This window comes from Lacerta agilis, chromosome 3 (assembly GCF_009819535.1).
Source record: "Lacerta agilis isolate rLacAgi1 chromosome 3, rLacAgi1.pri, whole genome shotgun sequence".
In the NCBI taxonomy this organism is placed as follows: domain Eukaryota; kingdom Metazoa; phylum Chordata; class Lepidosauria; order Squamata; family Lacertidae; genus Lacerta; species Lacerta agilis.
In genome coordinates, this window is record NC_046314.1 from 79,736,386 (window position 1) to 79,748,317 (window position 11,932).

An 11,932-nucleotide genomic window follows, 5' to 3' on the forward strand; every position below is an offset into this window, starting at 1 on the left:
GTAAGAACATTCACAACACATGTGGATCCCACGTGTTATATTTGCACATATTTTCCTGTATATATTGGGAAGATGTGAGTGGCTGAGACTTCCTACCACACACATGCGTGTATACACATTCTCGGCATGTACAAAATGCAGTGAGGTGGAATATAGGAAGCTGCCTCATAGAGAGTCAGAGCACTGGTCAATCCAGATTAGCACAGGAATCTTCTCCAGTCTTATCTGGAGATGCCAGAGATTGAACCTGGGACCTTCTGTTATGTCCCACATGTGTTCTCCATGGGACTAAGGTCCTTCCCCACACTTTCGCTTTAGGACAGAGTGAAATTTGTTCCAATCAATATGAATTCAAGTTTCTTGGTCCAAAAGTATTGCAGAGCCTTCACACTGGCATGCCTAAATGTGCTTCCCTCAGCAATTTGGGGGGAGAGATGCCAGTGTGGTGTAGTGGTTAAGAGCGGTAGACTCGTAATCTGGGGAACCGAGTTCGCGTCTCCGCTCCTCCACATGCAGCTGCTGGGTGACCTTGGGCTAGTCACACTTCTTTGAAGTCTCTGAGTCCAACTCACCTCACAGAGTGTTTGTTGTGAGGGAGGAAGGGAAAGGAGAATGTTAGCCGCTTTGAGACTCCTTCGGGTAGTGAAAAGCGGGATATCAAATCCAAACTCTTCTTCTTCTTCTTCATGGGAAGAGAGTCTGAATGCAAGTGCCCCTATAACTCTGGAAAGATCAAATCTATTGAACCCCTTTTTCATTAATTCCCAGAATGATCAGATGCATTTTATGTCCTTTTAACTCCTTTCAGATCAAAATGCATCTACAGTGGAACCTCGACTTACATACGCCTCTTCTCGCGGACGTTCCAAGTTTACTTCCAACCCGGAAGTAAACACCTGGTTTGCCACAATCCGCACATGCGCAGAAGTGGCTTCTTCCACCTGCGCATGAGCACAAGCGGCTGCCACCGAATGCACACATGCACAATGGTGCCTCTACTAGCGTCCGGCTCCGCCCAGCGGATGGGCCTCCAGAATGAATTATGATCGTAAGTAGAGGTTCCACTGTATTGCTTTCCGTGTGGCCTATTTTATGTTACTTTTATTTATTTTATTTTACCCTATTATACACATTTGGATAATGTGTTCTATGTGGTTCGTGTTCATTTATTTATTGCTTTCTTAATACTGGTCATTGGCTTTAACAACAAAGATTTGATTCGATGGATCCAAGTCCTTCAGACTTACCACTGGTGACTCTCAGCACTTGATGGATCCAGGTTTACAGCATTTTCACTCACAAGCTTTCCTGCAAAATATGCATTACAGAACATAAAAGTACTATTCGTGATATAACAATAAACCTGACCATATTAGCTGAAGAACATGCTATGCAATATAAAGATAACAATACAGTCGTACCTTCGAAGACGAACGGAATCCATTCCGGAAGTCCGTTCGACTTCCAAGATGCGGCTTCTGATTGGCTGCAGAATCGGAAGCTGTGGAAGCCGTGCCAGACATTTGGCTTCCGGAAATCATTTGAAAACCGGAATAATCACTTCCGGTTTTCGATCGTTCGGGAGTCGAAACGTTTGAGTTTACAGGTGTTTGGCTTTCATGGTTCCACCATAGTTAGTTATAGTGGGTGAGCCACCCTGTGATCTTTGGATGATGGGTGGTAGATAAATTTAATAAAATAATTAAATAATAATAATAATTAATAATTAATGGACAATCTTGAAATTTATAAAGCCAGTTCAAAGGTTAACTGGCTTAAAATGATTATCACCAATCCTAACCATGTTTCCCCCGAAACAAGTCTCAGTTATTTTAGTGGGACATGGGTAACCATGCCTAGAACTGCATCTAGTAACTGAAAAACCCATGCATGAAAAGAAAACTCCTATCATGATAGTTTTTTAAAAGGATCAGAGCTCCGCCCTTCTGTTGGCTCCAGTATCCCCCAAGTGAAACACAGGGCTGGAGCAGGGGAACCTCATTCTCTGGTATTATAAGCTCAGTACATTAAGTCAGCTGACCTTTGGAAGCATAGTTCTTTTTTTCTTCAGCCTCTGTGGTTGTTGCAAACATGTCTCCATAAGCTCGGGCAAGCCTCCAAAGAAAGCCAGTATGATTTCTATACTGCAAATAAACAGAATTTGATACATTAGATTGCCTTCACCATGTATTTCTTTTGCCATAATTAAAATGCCTATTATGCTAGCCCTCACTTGTTATTCTGTACATATTAAAGCTTATTGTATTCTAATTCATTCTGTTCAGCCACTTATTTCTTTTGTTGGCCTTCCCAGATACTTCTGAGGAGCAACAAATGGGTCTTTGAAATAAACAGCCACTGCAAATCAATAATTTTTTCCAGTTACCCTCCAACAAAATGGAGAGTTGTTGCTAGCTTCTTGAGCAGGATCCAGGCACCTTCAGCTGAAGTAAAGATTAGGAATGTCACATTTGTTTAGTGTTCCAGCCACAACATTTTGTGGCTGAGAAAATCTAATTCTTCTATCAGAGCAAGGACTGAGTTGTGTAATCATTACCTGTGGCACCTTCTGTGGTACCTCCTTTAATTTTAACATTACACAAACATTTAAGAGAATGACATATAGCGCACTGAATTATAGCTTTTAGTATGAAATGTTTGCATGGCGTGGACCCTTTATACCAACCTTTTCCTCATTTTCAAGCAGCAGTTTGAAGCTCTCCCTTTTCTCATTGTCTGAACCACAATGCAACCTGTCCGCATTCTGTAGAAGATTAAATAATTCTATCTTCTCTTCAGGTGCCAGAGCAGATGTGGAAGAACTGATCCATCCTTTTTCTTCCTCAGATTCTCCTTCAGTGTCAGTATGAGCTGTAATGTAACTAAAACACAAAGGGTTTTGTGGGTGGGAATAGCTTAACTTCTCCTAAAGGCGACAAAAGCCAGCACTCTCAGCAACTTTAACCATTTTACCGGTTATGCCATCTTAAGAAAGTTGCTCAGTTCATGTAAATTTGAGAAAGAAAGAGAGAGAAGACATACTTTGTAGTATCAGTTGTTCTAATTAGGCTCAAATTTTGTTGGATTATTTTCCCTGCAAGCTTTTGCAGAATACAGGCAACTCCCCATTTACACAGGGGCTGGGTTCTGAGGCACTGCATGTTTAAGTGAAATCTGCTAAAATGTATTCTTCTAACTGCTAAAGTGTCCGCTTCTACTGTATACCACTATTAAAAACCCATTTTTGATTGTTACCTTCTATGCACTCACTGGGTTTACAAAGCAGCATTTTCCCCATGCCAAAAGAGCAAACTACTTCAGACACTGAATTCAGTGAAAGTTAAGTCTGAATGCAGTGAAAGGTTAATGATAAGCATTTTTCAAATCATACCACCCACTCTTTTTGTTTCTGGTGCAATATCTATCTTTTAAATTGGAGAGCAAGATAGATTTAACTTGTTCAAAGCTACCAACTGAAAGTGCTTTAAGACCCTGAGCAATAGCAAAGATAAAAATTTGCTATGTGGGATTACAAGCTCCTGCATGATGCCATCTACTTTGCAGCTGGCAGCATTTCGGCACCACATCAAATACCCTTCAAGGGTTATAGGCATAGAGATCAACGTTGCTCACCAAGACCTTGAGACGAGGAAAGTTATCTCTTTCCTGCCAACAAAAACAGTTCCAGGCTTAAAAAACAAAAACACCCTGTCAAGGCCTCGTTCTCACAAGGTTGAAAAGTTTGTAATGGATATTACAAGATTTGCTGTACAAATAAAAATTAACGCATCAAGAAGTTTTCATATGATGCATTGAGTACTTATTCTTGGAGCTCTTATTAGAAGTTTGCAACAATTTTGAGTGGGGTTCCCCCCCCCTTGCATGCCGTAAGTACCACTTTTCAGCTTCTGCAAATGCTAGACAAAATCAATTCAAGACAGGGAGTGGGAAAGTGAGGAGACAGTGTAATTCACAGTTTATCTTCCCAGCTTAGATTACAAACACATGTCAAGAGAACACTTCTAGGCAAACCAAAAGCTCTGCACCCTGAAATTGGCCTGGCTTTCATCTATACAGGTATGGCTGGGTCTCAATGCTCTCCACATTTCTGGGGATCCCAAGAAAGCCACTAGGAAGGGAAAGGGTTTGGGCGGGGCAGGGGCATAGGGAGCCGCTTTGCTGCCCAGGGTGGCAAACGTGGGGGCACCCCTCTGGGGGCAGGACGCCGCTCCCTAGCGTGTGCGTGCCCTGAGGTCACAGCGCATGCACCGTGATGTCACGGCATGCACACAGCATCCGGGGTGGACTGCGCATGTACGGACATGCGCAGTCCACCCAAGATGGCAGGTGCGAGCGGCCGGCACCCCTCCCGGCCATGTGATGGTACTGCAAGTTTTAAGGCTGCAGCGTGCACTGCAGTTTGCACACTGCAGCCTTAAAACTTGCCGCATGCCGGCAGCGCCAATCGCAGGGGTGGGGTGCCGCCCCGAGTGTCACCCCCCGGGCGGTACCCAGGGCGGCCCACCCCCCGTCCCCTTGCTCCACCCCGGGGGGGGGGGAGTTGAGGAATGTAGCCATTGAATGAAGTTAGCTGGGAGTTCTCCATTTCCTCCTCCCTCTGCCTGTGAATTCTGTTCAGTGCTCTGAAGAATTAGCGCATGGAACACCAACAGACTGATATATATATATATATATATATATATATATATATATATATATATATATATATATATATATAAACTAACCAAGCAACTTGAGCAAGGAAAATATTTTACAATCAGCATTTCAGTTGCCAGCTTTACTTTTCTGTAATTTATACACAAATCATTAAAGGATGTCTCCTGTATGGATCATTCCAAGATTCAAGATTTGTTTGGTGTTATGCATGTTAAAAACTGACACCACCAGTCACTCATCCATGTACAGTATTGCGTACTGTACAAAAAAATGCTCCCTAAAAAGATAAAAGCAGTGACCTTCATATGATTGCCCTCTAGTGGCCAATTCTCAGATCAGTCCTACTGAAACATGATGCATTGGAGGAGAACGTCAAAGACAATGTCTCTCCTGCACTGGTCTCTACAGTCATAGCAGGCACTGCAACCTTCCAACAGTTTGACTTCACCCTCAAAGGCACACTCCTCCATTGTCTCCCAAGAGACTCCCTGTTCAAGCTTGTGCCTCCACTCAAAAGAACTTTGATGCAATCCCTGAATTTCACTAGTTCAGGACTTACATATGCTGCAAATGTGGAACTAGAAACCAATTGCAACTTTGATGCAACTAGCAACGATATCAAAAGCAAAATAAAAGCTATGTTACAAAGAACTGTGGTGGTGTAGCCAGAATCGGAATGAAATCTGCACCCCTATGAGAACTGAGATAGCTTAACTTCTGTTGGCTATGCTCTGTTAACCCAGGTATAGGCAAACTTGGCCCTCCAGATGCTTTGGGACCACAACTCCCATCATCCCTGATCACTGGTCCTGTTAGCTAGGGATGATGGGAGTTGTAGTCCCAAATCATCTGGAGGGCTGAGTTTGCCTATGCCTGCATTAACCTCTAGGATAGATTACTGCAGCCCATGATATGTGGAGCTGCCTCTGAATATGGTTTGGAAACTTCAGCTGATGCAGAATTCAGTGGCCAGGTTGCTCACTGGGGCAAGGCAGTTTGAGCATATAACTCAATTTCTGGCCCGACTGTACTGGCTGCCAATTAGTTTCCAGGCCCAATTCAAAGTGCTGATTTAGGCCTACAAAGCCTTAAATTGTCCAGGACTGCAATCTCCCCATATGAACCAACCCTGGCCTTGCAATCATCATCTGAAGCCCTTCAAAAAAAAGGTCCAGAGGGCAGCAATACTAGGATGGGCCTTTTCTGCAGTGGCTCCGTGTTTGTGGAATGCTCTCCCCAGGAAGGCTCACCTGCCACCTTCATTACATATCATTAGGTGCCAAGCAAAAACTTTTCTCTATAATCAGGACTTTGGCTGGTTAAATTGTGATTTAATTTAATCTATTTTCTGATTTAATTAAAATTGCCCTGTAAATTGTGTGTGAGGGATATTGTTTGGTTTGTTATTATGTTATGTATTTTTATACTGAAAACCACCCTGTGACCCTCAGGTGAATGGATTAATGAACGAACGAACAAACAAACAAACAAACAAACAGTAAATTGAATCCACTTACTCTGAAGCAAACCCAGCAAAGAGAGGGCAGAATAAGGAGTCCTGGCAAATGTGTTTCTAGAGCTGTCACAAGCTCAGTGATCCACTCTTGGTACTCAGTTAAATATTAGCACTTATTTGATAAATAATTGCACAGAGACATCAACATAATGTATCTATGCAAATATTACATTATTAGCTTGGTTATGATACAATTATAAGCATGCACAGAAACTTTGTTATCTAAGTTGAGGCTGTATTTTTTCTGTTCCATTGAAATTAAGAGCTACTTCACAATCTCTTCCCCCTGAGGTTATTATTAAGTGGGCCTGCTTTGTTATGATTTTTTTGGGGTTTGTTTTGCTATGTTTCATTACCTTTCCCCTTCTCACTAAAGTTGTACCAATCAATGGAAGCTGCCTTGGTTTTACAAGGTGGGAAGGCACAGCTTATGCCTTCTATTAAATAAATAATTCATAGTACATCAACATGCACCTACAACACCAGATATGACAGTCTGGTGGATATTTTTCTGAGTGGAATTTCTGGCACAAGCACACTGGTGCAGGTTTAAATTTTATAGTGAGTTGAAATTAACTAAACCATTTCCAGGCAACGTCAGCACTGGAAAGTGAGACAGGAGTGATCCAGTATTAGATATTATCGGCAGAAGTGCCGACACTAAAGCAGAAGGGATAATGTTCCACCAAAGGAATTGTATTTTCTATTGTTAACAGCTCTTAAGATGGGAGGAGACCAAGAAGTGCAAGTTCTACTCAGCTGCAACACTAAAGGTTTCTGGAGTTGAAGCAAACCAAGGAGCAAAATTAGTGTGTAATACTTAAAAATAGTTGTACAAAAGCCAAACTGAGGGTGAGTTTGCAAGAGTGAAGGCAATACATCCCTTTGCCATAGGCTTCCCTAAAATATACTGATATTTGAAAGATTTTGGGCTACTTCATGCAATGCAAACTGGCTGGATTTTTTGGTTGTAAGTCACTCTGAGTTGCCTTGGGTAAGATAAAGCTACTAACAAATGTAATAAATAATAATAATACTAATAAAATGTTGAGACTGCAGGTTACCTACCACTGATTTCCAATAATGCTTCCCCCCCTGCTTTGGGGTGGGCAGCTAGCTCAGGTTTAGAACTAAACACTTCCTACCACAGCTTCATCTGAAGCTACTGAGCCTCAGACTCACTTAAAGGTAAAGGTAAAGGGACCCCTGACCATTAGGTCCAGTCGTGGCCAACTCTGGGGTTGCAGTGCTCATATCGCTTTACTGGCCAAGGGAGCTGGCGTACAGCTTCCGGGTCATGTGGCCAGCATGACTAAGCCGCTTCTAGCGAACCAGAGCAGCGCACGGAAACGCTGTTTACCTTCCCCCCGGAGCCATACCTATTTATCTACTTGCACTTTGATGTGCTTTCGAACTGCTAGGAGGGCAGGAGCAGGGACCGAGCAACGGGAGTTCACCCCATCTCATGTACCCCACTCCTATTTTGCTTCAACAATGCCACAGAGGAGATCAGAAACATTTGCTTCTGTTTCCAATGGCAAATTGCCATAACTGAACTAGGAACTGCTGTTTGGATAACTACAGGTAAAGCTAACAAGCCATGATCTAGAGTGTGGATTTGCAAATTACTTACACCCAAAATAGTGATATTATATGTGTGTGTGTGTGTGTGTGTGTGTGTGTATAATATTTTATTAGAGGTTGGGATAGATCTGAAATAATTCATAAATACCCACCCGCCTTCACTGTCTGCTTCTTCAGAACTGTTGGTATCTGACACACCTTGGCCAGTCTCAGTCTTCCTCTTCTTTGTTCCTCGGGGCAAAGGGCTGCTCCTGCGAGAATCTGTTCTCCCCTGGAGTTCATCCCGAACAAGTTCTTCCAACTTTGGAATTGCTTCTTTCAGAAATGTCACTTCTCTTTTCAGTTCTTCCACAGTTGCGATTAAACCATTCATTTTTTCCAGTACCTGAAGCTGCCTTCCTTGCAATAACATCACGGTTCCTTGTTCATTATGAGTTTCATGTGGAAAATTTACCAAGTCAAAACTTCCCTCTGAATTCAAAAAGGTAGGCAAGTACATGGCTCTACTGCATTTCTGTGTCTTTCGATACCAAATGAGGCCCAAGGTTAATCCAGCAGCTCCTGCCATTAGGCCAAATAATATTTTTTTGCTTTCGGAATAAGGCATGACTTTTCTCTTCTGAAATGATATAAAAGCCATAAGAAAACTGGGTTTACAATGTTGCATGTCAGACTCCTGGCTACTGCAATGTATGCTATAGAGATAGGACAGCTTCATTTACAAACCAGTTATGCAGGGATTCTTGGTTAAGAGGCATTTGGGTCACAACCCCGAACACACTTGCATAGAAATAAATGCAGGACGGCTTCATATGACAATTGCATAATGGGGCCGTTTTGCATTCCAAGCAAATTTTTGGTTTGCATTGTTCGAAACCAATCCAGATTTTGAAGAACAAACCATTTGAACTTTGCCCTTATTGTTACATGGTACTACCAAGCACTCAGCATATCTTCAGTATTTGTTTTGCATCATCCTCAGATTATCAGTATCACCATCACTCCCGATCCACTCCCAAACTAGCAATTATTCTAGTTACGTATTAAAGACATGTGCCATTCAGGTTGGCTTTCAGAGTTCAGCTAGCAAATGAACGAGAAAATAAATAGTATAATTGGTGACCACCACACAACATGATTAAGTGCACTTAATTTTGCACAGAAGTGTGGCTCGTGTTTCAATTGTCTTTTAATACAGTACCTGCATTCTCTGCCCTGAGCCTTTGGGATGCAGTCTGCTACAAAACTAATATATAATTGAAAAGTCAGAAAGAACCCAAGGCTCAGCATGCCTGAGAAAAACATGACAACTGAACAGTCCCATCTTCTATGCGCCAATTTTGTTGGAAACCAATGAGATCTACTTCCAATAAACTGGTTTTTATTTGGGAGAGTCACAGAGGCAGCTGGCGTTGGAGAAATAGGGCAACTGTGAAGGCTGACTTCTGTAACTAGATAGCAGTTGCGCAATTTCAGCAAACTCTGGAAGTAAATGATTGTTGATGATGATGAGTGAAATGATAACAGCTAATGGGGATACTTGCATGCACAGCACCCATTTAAACCACACACAAATCCTGAGAACTGTAGTTTATTAAGGGTGCTGGGGACTGTAGCTCTGGGCTAGGAAAACTAAACTTCCCAGATTTTTTTTGGGGGGGGCGTCAGCATCAGGACCGGATTTAGGTTTGATGAAGCCCTAAGCTACTGAAGGTGGTAATGGGGCCCTTTATATGACCAGCTGTCCTTTGTCAATAACAAAATTCTAGCTGTTTTTTTGTGTTGAATATATGCTATATGGTAATTTATGGACCTAATAGGCATCTAAAGCCATTCGCACATAACAAAATATGTATTTTATCAAAGTAATTGTTGAACTGAAATACAATTAAGAAGAGATATATTAATAGTTAATAGTTTGGCCAAACTGCGGGAGGCAGTGGAGGATAGGGGTGCCTGGCGTGCTCTGGTCCATGGGGTCACGAACAGTCGGACACGACTCAACAACAACAAATATTAATAGTGTAAATTTTTTGGTGGGGCCCCAAGAGAGCGGGGCCCTAAGCTATAGCTTGTTTAGCTTATATCTGGCGCTGGGGGGCGTGCGGGAGGGAGATGTGTTTCAAATCCAGGGGGCTGCATGCAGCATTCTTGCAACACAGCCAGCCCTCGCTAGGAAGTAGGAACTGACCTGGGCAGTCGCTTAGCTTCCCTTGAACAAGCAGCTGGCAAACAGGCAGGACCTGAACCGAGCCCCCGAGGAAGCTGGGAAGAATGACCCTCAGGTGCCCCCCACACTCAGTGCTTCCTTCTCCAAACGTCCCTTGGAGCGCCACGGGCACCTGCGGAGGGTTTGCAGCGTCAGCTCTTCTTCCGCGCCAAGGAAGCCTCCTTCGCTCCGCCGGCTGCCCGAAGTGTCACAGAAAAGAGGCGGTGCCCGCAGCTCAAGGGGCGGCCCCAGCTGCCGAGACCCGGATATTTGTGGGCGGGCGCCCTACCTGCTCGCCTGCTTCCCCAAGTCAGGGGCGGCGCGCTGTGTGCGAGCTTCTGCCTGCCGCCCAGCTGGAGGGCGGGAGAAATGGCGGGCATGGTGGTCACAAGTAATCCATCCTTCCAGTTCGGTTCGTGAAGGTTTTCCCTCAGGGTTAGTCCCAGGAAAGCAGCGGCCCTCCAGATGTTCGCTAGACTACAACTCCCATCACCCATGACCATTGGCCTTGCTGGCTGCGGCTGATGGGAGTTGGGAGTCCAAATATTTCTTTGGAGGCGGGAGAGACTTGTCCACACCAGACAATGTATTGGATCCAGTCCCCGCAGATGTAGCCGCTGTTTTGTGTTGGGTTTTTTTTTGTCAGTGTCCTGGGTTAAGCATTTCCCCTATTTTTGCTGCCGGGAGATGCCTTGAGAATACTGTGTTCAGGGTGAGTTGCCAGCGAGATCATTCTTTTGCGCTCTTCTGCGTCTTGTTCAGGAGGTCTGATTCTGTGCGAGTCTGTTCAGAGCAATTTCCCACACAGTTCAATGGGGCTAACTCCCAGTTATCCTGTGCCCACTTACCTGAGAGTAAGCCCCATTGAACTTCGAGGGACTTCCTTCCTAGTAGACCTACACGGGATCGTGTGGTTTAACTTGATTATTGTTATTTCGATCATCTTGGTTATATCAACCAAAGAAAAGGGAAATAATATAAACTGATAAAATCTTGAAGAACAGTGTGCACCAAAGTATGCCTTTATATTAAAATATGTCAAAATACCAGTAATAACAATATGTATTATGCAAAGGTTAAAAAAGAATAAAATAAAATCTGTATCAAAATACAAGTGGTTAAGCAAACTTAATACATTTTAAAGCATCCAGGTAACTTTCTAAATCAAATCATCCAATTAAATAATTGCATTTACCGTATTAGCCTCGATAAAATTTCTCCTCAGCTTTTGGGCTGCTACTGCAAATCTTGTAACTCTGTCACAAACTTACCACACTTGGACAACAAATATGTAATTTTTGCTGGATCATCATCAGGTATCTTACTTAACAATTTCACGATAACTTTTGCCCTTAGTTCAGAATACAATGAGCAGTCTAGTAAACAATCATAAAAATCTACTTTATGTACTTGGGCACCACATTACATAAGGCACTGTTAACTTATCACGTGGATTCTTAAATCCACGTGATAAGAAAACGCAATGGAGGAGGATTGTGCAGTATGTCTCCGAGGCACTGGCTGCATTTTATTTCTAATAATTTCTGAAGCGACTCGGTTTATAATTATCATGCACTCGCTCCTTGGAAAATGACCTTTTGTCTCGTGCTTGAAGATATCCCAAAGTTATTCCCAAGTGAACTAGAACATTTCTTACACAGCCCTACCAACCTCCAGCCAGGCAAGAAAAAGGCATTATTACTGTTGAAGGACACATTCCAGCCAGGCAAAAGCCCTAAAAGAGAGAGTGGAGAGCAGGACTGGTGGGGTGGTGGTGGTGGTTAGCCTTGGAGAGACCTAGGAGATCAGGGTTCAAACCTTTACTCAGCCCTGAAGCTAACTGGGTGGACTTAGGCCCATCAATCTCATTCAGTCTAACCCACCTCACAGGGTTGTTGCGATGATGAAATGGGGACGGGGAGAAGCGTGTAAGTAGTCCACCTCAT

The 11,932-nt window shown here is 43.2% G+C and overlaps 1 protein-coding gene across 2 annotated transcripts in view; it reads right to left on the reverse strand.

Moving 5' to 3' along the window:
- The window catches only part of RMDN2 (regulator of microtubule dynamics 2), a 28,012-nt gene extending 17,844 nt beyond the window's left edge, over nucleotides 1-10,168 (reverse strand). Inside the window, exons 1-5 of one of the 2 annotated variants that reach the window (XM_033144468.1) lie at nucleotides 10,120-10,168; nucleotides 7,930-8,396; nucleotides 2,687-2,882; nucleotides 2,042-2,144; nucleotides 1,248-1,308 (exon numbers count right to left, since the gene is read on the reverse strand). In XM_033144468.1, the coding sequence (XP_033000359.1) occupies nucleotides 1,248-1,308; nucleotides 2,042-2,144; nucleotides 2,687-2,882; nucleotides 7,930-8,384 (815 nt within the window). In that variant the 5' untranslated portion in view covers nucleotides 8,385-8,396; nucleotides 10,120-10,168. Of the gene's footprint in view, nucleotides 1-1,247; nucleotides 1,309-2,041; nucleotides 2,145-2,686; nucleotides 2,883-7,929; nucleotides 8,397-9,968; nucleotides 10,050-10,119 lie in introns of those variants that run through there. The other variant, XM_033144469.1, reaches the window with a different exon arrangement.
- Nucleotides 10,169-11,932: the final 1,764 nt, after the last annotated feature.